This window comes from Bombus impatiens, unplaced genomic scaffold, assembly GCF_000188095.3.
Source record: "Bombus impatiens unplaced genomic scaffold, BIMP_2.2 scf_0114, whole genome shotgun sequence".
NCBI lineage: Eukaryota > Metazoa > Arthropoda > Insecta > Hymenoptera > Apidae > Bombus > Bombus impatiens.
Genome location: NT_176533.1, coordinates 1216689 through 1236027, shown reverse-complemented (window position 1 = coordinate 1236027; position 19339 = coordinate 1216689). Strand labels below are relative to the sequence as shown.

General features: G+C 27.7%; 3 protein-coding genes across 11 annotated transcripts; 1 reads left to right on the top strand and 2 right to left on the bottom strand.

Moving 5' to 3' along the window:
* Window positions 1-266: 266 nt before the first annotated feature.
* LOC100741967 (small integral membrane protein 14) lies at window positions 267-4822 on the bottom strand. 5 transcript variants are annotated; one of them, XR_004460962.1, is made up of 6 exons: window positions 4661-4822; window positions 2051-2135; window positions 1309-1363; window positions 1072-1220; window positions 776-982; window positions 267-681 (listed from the first exon to the last, which is right to left on the bottom strand). XR_004460962.1 is itself a non-coding variant. In XM_003486448.4 (5 exons), exons 2-5 carry the CDS (start codon window positions 2120-2122, stop codon window positions 938-940), a joined length of 321 nt encoding a protein of 106 aa, XP_003486496.1. In that variant the 5' UTR covers window positions 2123-2135; window positions 4661-4822; the 3' UTR covers window positions 267-937. The 5 variants fall into 5 exon arrangements, 4 of the variants coding, with proteins under 4 accessions (XP_003486496.1, XP_012236440.1, XP_033174656.1 ...); XM_003486448.4 differs by having other exon boundaries at window positions 267-982; XM_012381017.2 differs by having other exon boundaries at window positions 267-982; window positions 2051-2130; window positions 4661-4818.
* A 396-nt stretch (window positions 4823-5218) lies between these two features.
* Window positions 5219-7255, bottom strand: LOC100741847 (transcription initiation factor TFIID subunit 7). Its single transcript, XM_003486447.4, has 7 exons — window positions 6953-7255; window positions 6726-6854; window positions 6553-6633; window positions 6101-6467; window positions 5669-6022; window positions 5419-5588; window positions 5219-5340 (listed from the first exon to the last, which is right to left on the bottom strand). The coding sequence occupies exons 1-7, from the start codon at window positions 7037-7039 to the stop codon at window positions 5323-5325; spliced, it is 1206 nt and encodes a 401-aa protein (XP_003486495.1). The 5' UTR covers window positions 7040-7255; the 3' UTR covers window positions 5219-5322.
* Window positions 7256-8508: 1253 nt separating this feature from the next.
* Window positions 8509-18615, top strand: LOC100748516 (oxysterol-binding protein-related protein 8). Of its 5 annotated transcripts, none has more exons than XM_012380950.3 (18): window positions 8509-8697; window positions 10773-10918; window positions 11422-11463; window positions 12535-12663; window positions 13813-13868; window positions 13941-14171; window positions 14246-14390; window positions 14449-14670; window positions 15355-15509; window positions 15583-15761; window positions 15841-16018; window positions 16119-16215; window positions 16307-16503; window positions 16584-16709; window positions 16782-17030; window positions 17112-17279; window positions 17541-17716; window positions 17800-18615. In XM_012380950.3, exons 1-18 carry the CDS (start codon window positions 8678-8680, stop codon window positions 18029-18031), a joined length of 2748 nt encoding a protein of 915 aa, XP_012236373.1. In that variant the 5' UTR covers window positions 8509-8677; the 3' UTR covers window positions 18032-18615. The 5 variants fall into 5 exon arrangements, with proteins under 5 accessions (XP_012236373.1, XP_033174683.1, XP_033174684.1 ...); XM_033318791.1 differs by lacking the exon at window positions 8509-8697 and adding an exon at window positions 9832-10056 and having other exon boundaries at window positions 17800-18031; XM_033318790.1 differs by lacking the exon at window positions 8509-8697 and adding an exon at window positions 9832-10282 and having other exon boundaries at window positions 17800-18031.
* Window positions 18616-19339: the final 724 nt, after the last annotated feature.

Below are 19339 nucleotides of genomic sequence, written 5' to 3'. Positions count from 1 at the left end.
TAAAACCATTAGGATTCAAATAGGGCTCCAACGTAATAGATCATACAGAATAGCACAAATAATGTAATTCAACAGAAATTATTGGGGATACTGTCTCCAATGTTTAATTTTTGTACTGAGCAACATGAAACTGTAATACTATTATATTTAGTTTTTCAATCCTATTACAAAAGAAAAAAGATTGCCTCAATTCATTGTATTGTTTTTAATGTGTATTGTACGCCTATATTCTCAGAATCCCTCAAAACTAACATAAAAAGCATAAATAAACGGCAATATATTTTAGTTCATCGTTACATTGTTTTTTAATTCATCAACAAATTTTAGTCTACAAAGTTCAATTACATCTCCTATAAAACTTTATCGAATTTAATATAAATACTAGAATACAATACCCTTATCGAATTACAGGTACTCAGGCTATTTACAATAATGAATATCAAAATACATTTTTAACAGTTTTTCCCCTATGATATACAATATGTGCAATCACAGTAACAACATGATGAAAAAGTTCTTATTATTCCAGTTTAAAAATCGCAATTTCAATGTTAAAAGTGCCACGTGTTCGTAAAAGACTATTTCCAACAATCTGTGGCACGACATCGATGATTCGATTACGTATTATATTTAACGAAAATAATCTCGTTAAATTATATTTTTCTCTTTTGCACAGGTCCCCTGACATGTGATAGATTTTAATAAGTAAAACTGCAGAAATTAAAATGGGTATATATATACTCGTTAAAGTGTATAAATATAACGATTCTCAAACCTGTGAAAGGAAGTTATAGTTCTTATTTGGTTAGATTAAATATATACTAGTTATATTTTATAAATCGAACGAATGAATTAATTATTCTCTCTCCAGTTCTTCTGTTATCATAAGTTTGGCAGATTCTACTATGAAAATCCAGTGTTTGTCATATTACATTTCTTATTGTGCTGTCGGTGGAGGTACGGGAGGGTCGCCGTTTGAATCCTAAAAAAGAAGTTGTATGAATATTACGATAAAAATCTAAAGTAAAATAAAAACAGAGTTAATTATACTGCAAGTAATGTGCCACTTACGCGTTCGTTATCTCGATCTTTAGCTGTGTTGTTGGTTAATTGACGAAAAGAGTTTGGTCTAAGAACATACATAAGAACAGCGAATCCAATAATTAACAAAGTAGTCATGAAAAAGTTTGAGGACGACGAAGTATCGCGTGGTCCTGGCACTAGAAAATAAATGACGAAGATTATGAATTATGACGATTCACAAAATTTACATTATCTTCACTAGTAAAATATAGAAAAAATACTTACATCGCGACATGCTAAAGCATTCATTATCCGTGCAATAATTTTGATTTTGTCGCAACTGAAATGAAAAAATATTGACGAAGATCTATAAACATGACTAGGGAAATATTTTTTAGTTATTTTGATAATATGCATCTTACATACTATTTTTACCAGGTTTTTATCTACTTGTTCATATTTATTTATGTTAAGTAACGTTTGCGAAATAATCAGTAAAACAAACTCGTAAAACTTATCGCTTATCGCGACAAATTCTTACAAATCGGACAAAAATAATGTATTCGCTATTACGTACAGGAAACACACCTTACCTTAACCAACGTTGCGTTCATTTATATGCTATATTGCGAATTTACTGATTGTTGTAAATAAGTCGGATAAAAATGTTATAAAACATACACATCGTAATAATAAAAGCAAACGATGATGATATAATTTTTCTTGTATATAGCTTAAGAAACTTATGGACATATGTAATACTTTCTTTTACTGTACGATCTTGGAATTTTTATGTCTTAGTCTTTCCATCATTTTGTTTTGACAATCAAACACATCTTTGATATGTTAAGAAAAATTTTTATGTAAAACTATATTGATAATGATCGTTTATGTTTTCTCAAAATTTAAGAAATTTTTTAACAATAGAAAAACACGCTTGGATCGGCGATGACCCAAAAGACGTAAGAATTAAAAATAATTAAATTAAAAGTAATAACGAAAATTACAGTCAATCATTGCCACTTACGATCAAAAGCAGACGTTGCATAGCAAATTCGCTCCACATATATTCGCACATATCAAATCCCTCGTCTGCCATCGCAGTATCTGTGCTTCAAATCAAAGCAAGGGTTAATTATCATGTATTAAACTCCAAGTCTAGAATTACACGTTATTATAATCCATATTAATAATTAAGCTATATAATCATATTATGCAGTTATAATAACTATTCTAAAGCATCGTGTGTACAATATACTTTATCATTCGAATAATGAGTTCGCAATACACATATTACATATTCGCAATATACGTATGTAACTGACCATTACCATTCTCACCACTCCTTGCAAGTTCCAGCCTTATAAGCAATGTTTTATTGGATTTACAGTAGATTGAGACCTAACCTGGTCAATTATCGGGGAAGATAAATTTTTAATATCCAAAGTATTTCTTTTCTTCATAAAATGCGAGTAAAATATGAAGTTAACAATACCTTCCTATAATAATACACCCAAGACTTATTCCACGTAGATTGGGTTAAACTATAATAAGTATAAGTCAATAATCTTTTAAATGATGAAAATACTTTCTTTTTATAAAACATATATAAATAAATTTAAACTAATTTCTTTGGCAGATTTTGAACATTTTAACATTGTAAAGACATTAAATTTCTAAAATTTGTTCTTATATTGTAAAAGGAAAGAAAATAATAAAAATTCAAAGTCACTAAACTGCATAATTACCATACTAGGAACTTATTGCGTGGGTGTATTATCCTACAGAAACATGTAAAGTATTCGCACCTTACTTCCACTTAATGAAAAGGAGAGATATTCTGAGTGTTAGAGATATAAATATCTATCCTGATAATTGACTAAATAAGATTTCGATCTATGATCAATTAATAAAACAAAAAAAAAACACTACTTACAAAACTGGAACTATAAAAATATAAAAAGTTGAAACTTAAGGAATGGTAGGGATAATAGCGGTCAATTAACAAAATAACAGGCCAGTTAATAACACAATACGTATATTACGAAACTCACCACCAATCCATAATTACCAATAAATCCACATATTCAGCAAGACTATCTTTAACGTATATTATAATATGTCCATGTATTACAATATAATATATATAATGTATGTTGGCTATTCATGCCGTATATTAATTTTGTACTAAATATATGTTTGCAATAAATACTATATATATATATTTTGTAACTTATATATATATTTTCCTATTGGTTTCAAAATTTACCAACATAATTACGATTGTCGTATTTTATTAAACGGCCAAGAAATTCTCAAAATGTTTTATACACATACGATATAGGTACCATGAAAATGTTCTATGGTAAATATTCAAACACTTTCATGAGCCATTCTATATCAATTCTATGTAACATTATTATTTAGTTTTTGTGTTTTGCATTGTGTTTATATCATAATATATGTATATATATCTGAATAACCGTTGTAAATGAACTCATTTAGATGGCGATTATCAGAAACGAAAGGAAATACTCTAAATCGCGCGCGTGAAATCGTATCTTATACTATGTCACTTATAAGGTGGAATTATTCAATGTAATTTCGTCCCACGATAATGCTACAGTTTACAAATGAAATAAGTAAAGAAAGAAAATGTAAAAATATTACAATCATTGTTGTATGAAAATTATCACTAAGTTATCGTAATATTAGATTAATATTAGATTATTACATATAATAGCGCCGTTTTCTCCGTTTTTATAATAAATATAAAAATAAAACAAATTTATGTTTGTACTCAATACATTTCTGCGAGATTTATTTTAAGGCATTTTACATCCATTTATCCATTTATTTATATCTTCGAATTTTGATGTCCCAATCTTATTCTCTCATTATCGACAAACGGAAAAACGATTAATATATTAAGAAAAATTTCAAGAGAAGAAAAACGTGGTTTATTTTATTAATAACTAGACTGCGGATTAGTATGTACTTATGGTAAATTTAAAGATGTTAAAATGTACAAAATGCACATAATATGCAAAAATATAGAAAATGTTCAAAGTAAAATTCTTGTTACAAGATTTAATGGGTAATATTATGGTGGTTATGGTTATTAAAATTTCTAATTCAAATTTCTTGCATATGTTGACAAAACACTGTATGAAACTCGGCGCATTTCAGCGTGTGATTTTATTTATACAAATGACACGTGGAATGTGCCTCTGTTGTTTCTATGTATATGTTTATCAAACCTCTTTCTGTCATTCTTTTTTTCAGAATTTTAATTGTCGAATAGATTTTACACAAATACTAGAATTAGGTACATCTTGAAAAATATAATATTAAAAATGATAGATTAAATAAATATGTAGGAGAATATTTATATTCGATGTATAGAATAATTTTTACAGAGAATAGTACAAATTAAAGAAAGAGTACAAATGGAATATGATGAAAAAAATTTAACGTACAATGATCAAACAATTATCGAACAAAATAATGACTGTTTAACAACTGACAGTTCAACAGCTTGCTCATAGTCCATTAATATTAGCGTCAAATGAAGACAAAAAAAGTACATCAAACAAATAACGATCGTAAAGGAAAAAATGATAAAACCCTTACATACCTTAGTCGCTTTAGCAAAATAAGTATAATGCGAATAACCTTCGCGATAAAGTAGAATTTAACACTGTATAAAAAATAAGGACGTGCATATATTTACATCCAATACGTGTCAGCCATTACACTCGTCTTGTTGTATCTCTAATGTCTCAGTCGAGTACTGACGAATACCCAAGCTGAACTTTCATTGGTGCATTTTATGGTTGTGTGTCGTACAGTGTGAGTTGGAATTTAACAATTGGTTGTCTGTATCGAATAATTGCATGTTGCATAATAAATAACTTTCGAGAATTTTAAATAAATTATGTTTTCTAAATATTATATTTTAAATATTACATTATAATTTCATCTTGCACACGATACGCATATTTGGTTATTTATAGAAAACAATGAAAACAATTTGTATTTTATTTAACACTCTATATTTTGTATACATTTTATGTACATGTTAAAGACGTGTAAAATAAAAAAAAGTATAATTGTATACAAATAATTACATATTGTGTATGTACATATATTAGATTTTTATTAATTAAAAGAAAATGGAAAGTAACGAAATACAATAGATAGATTTGGCCTCTTATTGCAAGGAACTTCACAAATGTAAATAGATATTTTGATTATAATATTTAATTTATTCTAATTATATGTATATCAACATTATCCTTACTCTAAGTCTTGAATCTGAAACATAATAATTATATAATATATAATATAGAAATAATACATTAAAAGTACTAATTGAATAATAGTATTGCGCACCTCTTGAACCTTTTGCATTTCTTGCGTTAATAAATTATCCAATATTTCTTGAAGTCTTTGCCTCAATTTAACATTTTCAATGTTGGCTATTGCAAGCTCTTGTTGTTGCCTTCTTTGACGCAGTTCAGCTAATTCGGCGTGTAAAGTCGCCAGACGTGTTTGCAATGAATCTACAATATTTAAAAACGAATTGTTTGTTCATATACACATTTGTAATACAAATTTAATACATACGTAAATATAACAATACCTTTTAATGCTGAAACACAAGGTAATTCTGAAAAATTATCTGAAATGATATATTCTGAATGGAATTGTTCAACTTTAGGTACTTTTGATATAGATGTATCCTCTGTTTTTTCTACGTCTGTTTCCATATTATTGTCACTTTGGAACATTTCTTTGCTGAATACTGTGCAAAGTCTATTATTTGCTTCAATATTATTAGGCCTCTCTGAATATGCAGCTTGCATAGAATTAGAGTCTGATACTCTACTGTCTGCAGAAAGTCGACTATTCTCATCCAATTCCATTACATTTATATTTGCTTCCTCATCATCTTCCTCACTATCACTTACAGGTTCGCCAAATATATCATGTTCCGCTATACAATATAAACAATAATATTTTATTTATCTTATATCATAATTGTTGTATTTCTGCTTATATCCTATCAACTTACCAACATCAAAACTTTGAGATGTATTGCCATTGATACTTTCTCTCTTAGTTTTCACTGTACCAGATGACGACACTTTGCTCGGTTTTGATTGATCTTCATCTTCACATATCACCTCCCACTTAACATTAACTGCATCATTATCCACTCTTAACAAACGTTTAACTTCTTTCTCAATTTCTGGAGCTTCCACATATTTCTTCTTCAAGGTTTTTCTAAATCTTCTACGTCTTACATTTTTAGTAGGTGGAGTTATACCATGTGGCCACAGAAATTTTTTATCTACTTTATTAGGATCTTTTTTCTTTTGCCTAACTGGAGACTCTTCATCCGTGGTAGTATGATCATCTTCTTCTTTGCAAATTAACATCTATGAACATTAAAATATAATGAATTATGATAGAAATAAAAATTATATACGTGAACAATATAAAACTGATTACAAATAACTTTACCTGACATATATCAGCAGTTTTATAGAAACTCTTGTTATCAATAGTTTTTAAAGATTCTACAATCGTTGGTAAATCAACAACCTAGAGTTAGAATTTCCTTTAGAGTTTCCTTTATTACTTTTTCGTATTATTATATTTATATATAAATAAAAGAAAACCCATTGCGATTTTACCTTCCCATGAAGAAGCCAATGATCGAATCTAGCCTCACCATAACGCATATCATTTTCCAGTTTTATACTTAATCTATCTTTTAAAGACAATCCATTCCGTAGTGTTTCTCGTAAAACTCGCGCCGGTTCCTTAAAAAAATTAAAACATTTGTTATAGTTATACAAAATTTCATATTATTCGCTTTACTATTTTAAATGACTGAGATTAAATATTAAAATGAACTCACTGGTGGTAAACGCAAAATAAATTGACTTTCCAATTCTACTTGAGGCTCACAATTTTTTTGGTAATCTGTATTTGGATGACGACTCATATTCCTTCAAAATTAAAGTACTGTAACTTATAATAAGTCTTTCTAGAATATTTTATAAATAAATCGAAACTATATTCTGTCCAATTCACAAGTGACTGCGATCTGTACTCCAACTGCACGATCATATAAACATGTCTCGACGTCGATACTCAAATACTGAAGCCTGCCGAAGCCAAGGGAAAACTGGAAATTGAATAGTGAAAAAATCAACATGGAAGAAAAGAAGGCTTCCGTTTTGCGCATGCCTGACATGCTATGCATGTTCATACAGAGAAAAGACACTACTCATTTGTGTCTGTCTCGCAGAACGAGAACTTCGTTGTCTTCCATTTTGATCTTTCACAACTCAATTTTCGGACGGTTTCCCCTAACAAGTGTCGATACTTGTTTATATGATCATGGTGTGTCAGTTAATCGAGTCAGAAAAATAAACATAACTAGTCACGTTACACTACACTATAGTCTGTCTAGCGCATGGGCATATTCCTATGTTCATGATTCAACGAGACAAGACAGTAAACGTAAACAAAAAAACGTGATTGCAACTGCAGCAATCACGAAGAGATTATGGATGGACTATAAGTATTGGCTTTGAATTGCGAACGAATTATGATATAAAGGGATAACTATATTACTACAGAAAATGTTTAAATTGAGCTGTTTGATACATTTGTTTAAGTGAAATAGATATATTTGCTTAATTTATATCATCCATGATTTATATTAATATTACATCTTCCTGTGGTTTTCTCATATAAGGGTTATGTTCGCAAAACTAGTTTCCTATTTTATACCTCAGAATCGTGAATCCCCGAGCCTATTTTCCCTAGTAATTTTATTTAACTCTGCTTACTCGGTTCTTTGGATAGAGATAGAGATACATATTAAAACTAGAACTGCTCGAATGTTCAAAATTTGTATTTTTTCATAGAAATTTTATCAATTTGTATTAATGCACTTTTAGGTATTTGAATGATTTTTTAATAAAAGATATGGGTAGAAGCTTATTTCTCTTGCATTGTATATTTTTTCATGCACCTTTCATTTTGATTCCTTTAGTACAAGTTTTATATCTTAGTCATTGGTACTTTTAATGTTAAACAAAATGTAAAAAACTAGTTTTTTTTATTACGTCTAATTTCCAACAACATTATCTTTATTATAAATAAATAAAATAAATAATATAATGATAATATATATTAATAATATATTTAAAGTGATATATAAAAATAATGCTAATAAATATAATGAAATATAATAAATATAAATAATATAGTGATTACATATAAAGAATTGAATATAAATAAAGTAAGGTACACAAGAAATATATCTCTGAAATAATTCATTCAATTTATTAAATTATCTTCTATAGATACGGATAAAAGGTTCTTATTTATTATGACTCAGTTATATGACGTAATGATAGCCGCTGTCCGGTTTGTTTAATGTAAAAGAATATATAGGTAGCGTTTCTTTTAGATTGCGCTTAGTGTTGTTTTGAAGACGAATTAGATTTAAGTCTGTTCTCTAGATATTTCAGTTATAATTCACACCTTACACAGTTATATCATATTTTATACAAAATCAGTTTCTATATTACACATTTTTACTTGTGCAACGTAATATGTGAAGATACGCATGGGCATCAATAAATTCCGGTAAATAATTTGCAAAAAAATTCTTCATATAAGTTTCTGACAAACAATTGACACAATCAATCTATTCACAACACCGAGCAAGATGTTTCTTTCACTATTTTTTCCGGACGATATCGATGATACGTGTATGTATATATTTATTGCAAACTATTCACAATTTCTATCCATAAAAGCATTATTTTTAAAATTTTATTGATTTATATCATACACGACAAGAAAATATTTATCGTATGATTTTCGTGCGATTATTTAATCCTATTATATATTTCATTCATTGAATAATGATTTTATTGATTGAATAATGAATTCAATTGGAGATCGTATTAACGTACTTAATTGTTTCGTTACTCTACGAATACAGTGGTTCATGAAAGTACTTGAACACTTACTATAGAAAAATTTGAAGTTTATATTATATATGTTATATAAAATATTTTGAAACATTAGCACTGTAATGAAATGCGACTATCCTGATTATATTAATCAGATTTGGAATTAATCTTAAAATGTATATGGAAGCTGTACGAGATATTTATTGCAGGCATATGTATATTTAGTAAAAGACTAAAATTATAGCATGAATAGCTACCTTAAACATTATATGTACATATGACACATATAATGAGTGTTAAAAGTGGTTGTACTGAATATTTGGGTTTATTAATATAATGAAACTTGATTGGATATTAATACATAATATAATGGATTATTTAAATATTTTTGTGATCTTTGTGAAATATATACTTATACTAAATATACCTATTATAATTCCTATACCTATACGGATGCTGCAGAAAATATTTGTACATCACTGTATTTATTATAGCTTTATATATTAATTAATTAGGTATTACGATATTAAATTTCATATCATTCAATAGTATTTTTATATGACCATGAAAATTTAATACTATGAAAATGAAATATAGGACCTGGTAAAAAGATGCTTTATTGGAAAATAATAAAGGCAAATATTTTTTGTTTGTACATTTTCAGATTTGTCTCAAATTTTATAAATATAATCATGATAGTTATTTACACTCTGTATAGTGCAAATGAAATTTTAAAATGTTTTATATAACACACGTAATATATTCGTAAAAGTTTTTATAAATGTTCCAATGCTGAGTAACTGTAGATCGTGTGTGTCGTTCCTGGGAGCAATTTTCGTTCGTTAAAATGTTTACGCTTTATTGAATCTGCATCAATAATAAGGCATATAATAGCGACGTTTTATGCGTCGTACATCTTCATTCTGAATAACTTAGTAGGCCCATATGTTTATAGTTAAGCTATAACAGTAAGTGATCAATGGAACATCGGACTTTGCGCTCGCGCCGTCGTACTTCACTCGTCGGTGTATGTATATTCCCTTTTCCTTGCTTCGAATGTTTCTACCTAAATCACTAAAAAAGTCAGTTAATTTTGAAATCGTAATTGAAATTTTAATTCTGTATATAATGGTGAATATGTAATATTTATGTCGTCGTCTTTTACACTTTGATACACTTCTATAAGTGTAATTAATCATTATCTGTTATAACATATATAAGTATTGACTGGACAAACAATTGTTCGAAATCAGGTAAGTTGTGATTACTTTATTTAATACCTTTTTCAGATATTCATTTTGTAAATAATTTATTTTAATAGTAATATTATTTCTATAACTTTAGATGTATGATGTTATAATGAATGGGATATCTAGCACATTTCAGGCATATTACTCAGAATTTTTGCTTTGTTATTCTTGTTGGAGTAATTGCTATTCGTTATAGTGCTTATTTTGCAAAGAAATGCATCACTTAAAGTTGCATAGTTATTTAATTATCATTACATAGCATTTTATAATGACATACATTATGTACTGTGACCATTATTACGATCTATACCATTCTTTTAATCTTGAAAATTACTTGATAATAGTTGGTGTACCTATAATCATTCTTCATTTTGCAATATTCACTTTTATTTTTTGTTTTTGTTATTGTTATTGTTGTTATATATGAATATTTTTATATTACACTCCGCTATAAAATTATATAGTAAGATCATGTATGTTTTTGATGTAATAGATCCATCATGATTTCCCAACCAATTGTGGTACCTGGAGGTGAACATCGAACATCACAATCAGAAACCCACTCTATGTCTGTTGGAAGTACATCTGATTGCTTTAAGACCATGACACCGCCGAATGTAAGCAGATCACTTAGCAACCGTAAGTATCATATAAATATTATAACATTTATATTGTTAAAAGATATTTTAAAAGTCATTTTTATACTCTTAAGAGCAAATGTACCATGAAAGGGAAAGTTATGGATGGATAATAGATGAATATAAATATCAATTTACTTGTATATATAATTATATATTATGTATGTGGGAATTACATATTTATAGCAAAGAAATACGAACTATAGAACAACTTTTATTATATTTTATTATAATTTAGGTAATGATTAGTTTTTAGTGATTTAAATGAATAGTTTTGCCTTGATACATATACATATACTATTTTTACTATATTATATTATACTTTTTTTTATTACTAACATATATTTGTAATTTGTTATATTTTTTCAAGAAGTAAGTTTTGAAATTATGTATGTATATCTATATTAGTGGCTATATTGTCTATATAATTTTAGTGGCTAAGGATATTATTTTAATAATTTATTGAGTATTATTTGAAATGAATATAGCAATTATCATTTAAAGGTGTTAGTGACAGTGGATATGGTACATTACCAAGTAAGCTAGGTAGGCTTATTAATATATATTGTGTGCATATAGTAGCAAGCCTCAGTATTAGAATCATAAAGATAAATTAGTAGATGTGTGTATACACATATGTATAATATTCTATTTTCAGATTACACATATTATTAGCATTCTCTCATTTCCAATAACTTATTGCATCATCATTTTATGTTATCAAATAAACCATAAATAAAATTTACAATACACAAATTAACTTCACTTATTGTTTAAATATGACCTTCTTTAACATTATCACATTAAACAAAAGGATAACTTGTATTATTAGAACTATTAAAACGCCATGCTATTGAATGTATAAGATTAACATAATACATTCATGCTGTTAGCACATTTTTCACTTTTTAGTATGTCATAGTATATTATATAACATGAACATTTATTCATAAGTTTATATAAGGAATATTATATGTAAGCTAGAAAATAATGTTCTTCATGTCTTCAAAAGTTCTGATGCATGAACCAATTTTATGTTACTCAGTGTAGTATAATAGATGCATGTGTTAGTATTAAAAATTTATTATTATTCCTGTCTTATAGTTTTCAATAGTATGTAAACAATATTTTTATTTAGAGACATATTTCTCAATTTTTAGAACATATATAACGTAATGTACATTGTGACAACAATATGTAACTTGTTGTGCATGTAACCTTTTCTGGTGCATTTATGGACTTTTGCATGTTGTAATAGATGTATACATTTTATTTAGTACTAAAGTTTCTTTGCTTTTGCAATTTAATAAATTTAATTAAAATTTGGAGCTACATTTTATATAATTATGTTTACTGCAAATTCTGTCTTTAAAATTTAATGTTATTAGCAATTCATAACTAGCGTTGCTGAAATGGATTTATACTTTAGAATGTGATATGATGTAATTTAATCTTAGTATCTTTATTGTTAAGTAGCTTATAGCTCAAAAATTTTTAGAGTTTGTGATTTTGAAGGATAGATATTTATATAAGATTGAAAAATACATATTTACATGAAACAGTTGTAAAAATATTGATAAATAGTAATTGTAATTGTGAACAAAACTAAATATATAGAACCAGTGGATCAACAACTTCGACGAAGCAGTGTTCAAGTTCAATCTGCAACATTACCTAAACTTCCATCAACAGAGTCCCTATCAACAAGTGTAAATTTTGCAACTGCTGCACCTCCACTATCTCCAGGTATAAACACAAAGCTATGTTAATATCATAATGGACAATTATTCGAAATTTGTCAGGTGCTTTTTTGACTTTTGTGTAAATTATTACTATTTCTTGTACAAGTAGTTGATTAGCTGTAAAGAACTGCATATTTTTTATTTCTTGTTTGGCTTATATTTTCCTTTCATACTATGCATATTATTATTCAGATTTTTAAGCTCTGAAATGTAATTTTTGTATATTGTATAATCTTCTTTGGCTGATAAATTATTAAATATGTATATTAAATAGATTACTATTATGAATATAAGTTTTAAATAAATAATATTTCTGTATAATAATTACATATAAAACTTATAGTTTATAAGTATTACATAAGTCTAACTTATGCCTAAGATAAATACAATCAAATTTTGTTAAATGTGATCTTTAACACAGATAAAAAAAAATGTGATTAAAAGGTCTAATACGAAGATGCTAACTGCATAATGCGTTATGTTAATGAAGCTATTATATGAAATAATTTTATTTGTATAACATACTGTACTCTGTAATAAATAAGGAACTGTAAACTATTCTTTTTCCAATTCTATAAATTTTTCAATGAAACTTGTGAACTTTTTTATAGAACAATGAGTTTTTATTTCTGTATTATTGGAATTCTATTTGCCAAGCTTGTTATGTGAATGTTTTAAGTTTTATTGTTTTTAAGGCTTCTGGTTTTAATTAATTGTAAATAAAAAGAAGTTATATTAAAATTACTAGAGTGATAATCATAATATTTTATATAATTCATTAAATCATTTATCAACTTTGGGTAAATATTATCGTTTGCATATTTTCCTCATTTTAAAAAACACATCTAATATGAAAATTAAAAAAATATTCATAAAAGTTATTAAAGATTTTAGTTCATAATTGTATTTAATAATTTATTTATATATAACATACATTGTTTTAAATCATATAATTCACATACTAAAATTATGATAAATATAGATATATTCTAAATAAGAACTGTTTAATATTTTTGTTTGTAACTATTTTTGGACATTAATATTTATTGCTAAGTTAGTATTTAATGAATGTAACTGTATTTTTATGTTGTTATAATATCAGTGTTAAATTAATATTTAAAAAAATAATTTGTGAATAATTTAATTGTTATAGGTTTAACAACTACAATGGGAGAAACAAATCAAAAAACAGATAACGCATCTGATAAGGTATAAAATATTTAATGCACTGTTTTAAGACATTGAAAAGGTATTTATATTTTATTTTTGTATAATTTTTAGTCTTTAGATTCTTGTAAGTTAACAAGAAAAGAATCATATAAGGCTCAAAGAAAGAATTACCGGATGGAGAAGAAAAGAGTTGCCAATGAACTCTTAAGTTCGTTTAAAGATCCAACTGTTATTGTTATGAGCGATTGGCTTAAAGTTCGTGGTACATTAAAGAGTTGGACAAAATTGTGGTGCATCCTGAAGCCTGGTTTACTATTGCTATACAAAAGTCCAAAAACAAAAGTGCTCATTTATATTACTTTTAAATAGAGTATTTATTTGCTTCATACATAATTATATTCATATACCTATTACAGAGTAATCACTGGGTGGGAACGGTTTTACTTAATACATGTCAAGTAATAGAACGTCCAAGCAAGAAAGATGGATTTTGTTTTAAATTGTTTCATCCCTTGGAACAGTCAATATGGGCTCCAAGAGGCCCAGAAAAAGAAGCTATTGGTAAATAATGAATTTTCTACAAATGAAAAAATATATTTCTACTTAATTATTTTTATAGGTGCGGTTGTACAACCTTTGCCAACATCTTATTTAATATTTAGAGCACCTTCACAGGCAGCTGGTAAATGTTGGTTGGATGCACTTGAATTATCTTTACGTTGTTCATCTTTAATAGTACGCTCAACAAGTGCATTACCGCGTGCTTTACCACATGATACTACAACAACTCATGAAACTCAGTGGAGTGAAGCAGATTATGAAAAACACTTTGATGAACATGGTAGGTATAACAGAACAATATTTTTTATAACGTATCAAGATGTATGTTATATTACATAAAATGTTAACTTTTATTCTACTATTCCTTTTTTTTTAAGAAATTTACTTGATATAAGAAGTAACATTTCTCTTTTATACATTAATACATTACAATTGACTTTAGTACAAGGACAGCACTCAGAAAAATACTTAATTAAGCTTCATTCATGAAAGTTATTGGTACTAATTATGTTGTTATTGTAATTCCTTTCCTGACTTTTGTCACCTTAAACACTTGCTTTAATATCCACAGTATGCTTGTCTAATTATGCTCCTCAATCACCTACAACACCTCAAAGACGTTTGTTATCATGTCCTCAGCCTTTAACACCTTCTATGTCAAATAATCCTAAAAGTGTTTGTCCTTCACCAACTCCAATGTTTCAGCAGTTATATCATGCAGTAGCATATTGGGAGAAACAATTTTGCGATAAATCTCCACCTGTCGCTGCAGATACAGATATTATTTTGTCTTCGAATACTGTAGACATGTTAGGTGATGGAGATACTTATCCCCATTTTGAATCTTCTATCTCCAAGCCTATTACGTCTTGCACTCGACGCATGACTGTTCCTTCTGTACATGTCCTGGAGTATGATACTCCAACAGTAGTAACGCTAGATCCTATGCACTCCTCACATATAGACCTGGACGACATTAGCCAGCCAGAGAACGGAGTAGCAGCTGATGCAGAAATTAGTGCATCAGACAGTGAATCTGAAGGGTCAGCTAAAGAAGATCAACAAGAAACAATTAACGAAACTCTATATGTTGCGAATGAGCAAGAAGTCCTTGGAGCGGTAAAATAAATTATATTGTATTGCGTCTTATCCATAATTGATACTAGAGTTTTTATATTTGTGTTTGATACAGGCTGGAGAAGTAGTTACAGAATTACAGGAAGAACAAAAATCTTTAATATGGTTCTTGATGAAACAAGTTCGACCAGGCATGGATTTATCGAAAGTAGTCTTGCCGACTTTTATTTTAGAACCTCGTTCGTTCCTAGAAAAACTGGCTGATTCTTATTACCATGCAGATTTATTGTCCCAGTAAGTATAAATTTGTAGATTTTGAGAAACATTTGAATAAAATTATTATATATATATGCTTTGTTTCTTGTTCTTACAGAGCAGTAGTGGAAGATGATGCATTTACACGTATGAAAGGTGTTGTTAAATGGTATTTATCTGGATTTTATAAAAAACCTCAGGGTTTGAAGAAACCATACAACCCGCTTTTGGGTGAAACTTTCCGCTGTTATTGGCAGCATTCTAATGGTTCAAGGACTTTCTATATTGCTGAACAGGTGTACAATTATTAAAATTTTTTAATTTTTTGTAATTATATGTACTTGCTCCATCTTTATTACTACTACATACTTATACGAAACATTTCAATGTTAATAGTTATCTCATCATCCACCTATATCAGGCTTCTATGTTACAAATCGACAAGATGGATTTACTATTAGTGCTACAATTATTGCTAAATCTAAATTTTATGGTAAATATATATATATATATTTTTTCGTTAAAAAAAATGAAACGTTTTGCTAAGACAGTCATTATATGAAAATATACATTCCATTTTTCAGGAAATTCAACATCAGCAGTTTTAGATGGTGTTGCAATACTGACAATGTTGCCCAGAGGAGAAGATTATACAATGACGATACCTTACGCCCATTGTAAAGGTATTCTTATGGGAACATTATCTATGGAATTAGGTGGGAAAGTTCATATAAATTGTGAAAAGACAGGTTATCATACTGAACTAGAATTCAAACTCAAGGTAATATGGAATGTTACATAAAATTAAAATAATAGTCATAAAATTAATTATATGTGTTTGTGTGATTACTCATTCAATAGCCATTTCTTGGAGGTGCAGAACAAATGAATCAAGTTACAGGAGGAATACGTCTAGGAAAAGAAACTCTTGCTATTATATCAGGCTATTGGGATGGTCAAATATTAATTACAGATAAAAGAACTGGGGTATGTTGCTTATTTAGGATTCTATACACAGTAATTAATGGTTAAATTAAACTATGTCAACTAATCTTGCAGCAAGAAAGTGTGTTTTTCAATCCTACTCCAGAAATACGTAAAAAGAGATTGAAAAAGTACACTGTACCTCTAGAACATCAAGGTCCATGGGAAAGTGAGAAATTATGGTACGATGTTACTCAGGCAATTAATGGCGATGATCAAGTTGCTGCTACTGACGCAAAAACTCAATTGGAAGAAGCACAAAGAGAGCGTGCTAAAGAACGAAAACTTAAAGGACAGGAATGGATTCCTAAGCATTTTGTTCAGGTATTAAATAATAATAAAAGAAACTGCTTTCATAAGCTCCTATTTATATTCTGAACAATATAATTTTTTTAATATTATCAGGATATTATAACGGGTAATTGGGTTTATCGACATGCGGATGTTCGACCATGGGATCCTAGAAATGATGTTGTACAATATGAACAAGATTACATAGTGCGTACGAAAACTAGACACAAAACACCAATTATGCGTACTGGAAGTATTGTATCAACTGAACCACAGACACAGGTATAGGAATTAAATAATGTAAATAATACTTTTATTTTGTAAATAAACAAATGTTTGATGAAAACAAAATAATTTATTAGTTTTATTGATGATTACTAATTGTAATACAATTGTAATAATCATTTAAATCAAGATTTTGATTATTTATATCAATTATGCTCTGAAAAAGCAAAAAATAATCGTGAACTATAAATACATTTTCTTTTTTTCATTTTTTCAAAACGAAATAACTAATTTAAAAGTTTATCACTCATGTTTCAGGTTCCACTTCTTCAAGCTGAGTCACGTTCTTCGCTTTCTGTATTAAAATCTTCCAAAAGACAGTTGTCTAATAATTTACCATTAACAGAGACCGCTCATGATTCTGGGAGTTCCTCTGCAGAGGTACACTCAGATTCTAGTCAGTCAGTAGGTAAAAGAAAACGTTCTACAGCTAGGTAAGTTTTTCTATTATTTCTCGATTATAGAATGACGACTAACAATACTTTCCTTAATTTTAAACATGGAAATATTTTTTAAGGATAATGGATCTTATAAAGGACATAGAAAGACAAATGTTAGAACATAGTGATAGACTTAATCATATAAAACACATATTAGAACAACTTGCTATAATACAAAGAGAGCAAGTTTATCAACACCATAGTATAAATATGTTGAAAAGCTTCATTGATACGATTCTTGTTATTATAATAGTTTTCTCTGTACAATACTTTGTAAAAATATGGACCGATGAACCTAGTGGAGGTTGAAGAGTATGATAACAGAATCGTAGTATAAATTGTATATATTATTTATCTTCTCTCAATTCGGATTATCAGCTTTTGCGTCAGGAACAAGCTTTGAAAAGAAAAATCTTAAAATTTGAAGTACCTAATTTACACGTGTTTTTATGGGAGATAATAAAACACGCCGTTTTTAATAGAATACCGCTAAATGGATAGAGTAAAATAATTTAGAACTATTAAAGATATACTTATTCAGGTAATCGTAGTGCAATGTTATTTTATTTATAGCTTTTGGATAGTTTAATTTTTGATTTGTAAGATGGTACATTATGGCTATATAAATGTAAGCTACATTCTCTAGTGATTAATATAACACTTATAGTCTTTGTTAAACGCTCCTCACGCCAGCCATGAACTATACAAGGTAAAAGGAATTTTTTTGAGCTTATCAATAGTAATATTTTGAGCTTATATATAATATTTTATGTGCTAATGCACAAGAAAATAATTATATATTTATTCAGAAATTCTAATGATGTTGTAGTATTTACTGCAGGCGCTCAATAGTAAAATGTATTGATGATAATAATAAGATAATTGTAAAGATATAACGACATATATTATTATAAATTATATTATCTTGGAATTATGGCGACTATAAAATAGGAAAAGCTAATTGCAGTTTAAAGTAATATATAGAATTAATTTTATAGTGCATCAGTATTATTATTTTGATTAATACAATGAAATTCCTAATAAAATAAGTATCAAATATTAAAATTGTGCACATGATATGAAACAAGAGTTACATCCAAATTTTTGCTACATAACTTAAATCATGAATTTATTTTGTGTCATTTGCATCTTCCTGTTAATAAACATATTATGATGCATTTAATATTAGAGCAATACTATGCTTTTATATTTAGAATGAGTTTTATTGATGATTGTTTTATACTTATATAATTTAAAGCATATTCCTAAATATGTTTACAAATGATTGATAAGTTCTTGTAATTTTATTAGACATACTTAAATGTTTACTTTAAAAATAAAGATGAACTTGAAATAAAGATGAAAGAATATATTTAGTAAAATAAAAACAATTTAGACCACAGTAATGCCATTGTTGAAATATCAATTTGTGATGGATAATTTTTTAATTTAACAATATATCATATAAAATTAAAAATATTGACAATATACATACACTTCTCGTCAAAAAGATAGTCCAGGTGTGCTATCTTTAATTTTTAAAGTTTTTCGTCTGTAACGCATAATATCGAAACATTATGAGCTCAGAATATGCGGTTCGTTGAAAATAATTAAAAA

Excerpts from the sequence above, each read along its gene's own strand:
- LOC100741847 (XM_003486447.4), bottom strand. The coding sequence starts at position 7,039 with ATGAGTCGTCATCCAAATACAGATTACCAAAAAAATTGTGAGCCTCAA. Across the intron at positions 6,468-6,552 it reads AAACTGCTGATATATGTCAG|ATGTTAATTTGCAAAGAAGA; the intron begins GTAAAGTTATTT and ends TAATGTTCATAG. Across the intron at positions 5,589-5,668 it reads TTGTGTTTCAGCATTAAAAG|ATTCATTGCAAACACGTCTG; the intron begins GTATTGTTATAT and ends TAAATATTGTAG.
- LOC100741967 (XM_003486448.4), bottom strand. The coding sequence starts at position 2,122 with ATGGCAGACGAGGGATTTGATATGTGCGAATATATGTGGAGCGAATTT. Across the intron at positions 1,364-2,050 it reads TGCAACGTCTGCTTTTGATC|TTGCGACAAAATCAAAATTA; the intron begins GTAAGTGGCAAT and ends TTTTCATTTCAG. Across the intron at positions 1,221-1,308 it reads ATGCTTTAGCATGTCGCGAT|TGCCAGGACCACGCGATACT; the intron begins GTAAGTATTTTT and ends TTTATTTTCTAG.
- LOC100748516 (XM_012380950.3), top strand. The coding sequence starts at position 8,678 with ATGGGCATCAATAAATTCCG. Across the intron at positions 11,464-12,534 it reads TACATTACCAAGTAAGCTAG|AACCAGTGGATCAACAACTT; the intron begins GTAGGCTTATTA and ends CTAAATATATAG. Across the intron at positions 16,216-16,306 it reads TGCTAAATCTAAATTTTATG|GAAATTCAACATCAGCAGTT; the intron begins GTAAATATATAT and ends TCCATTTTTCAG.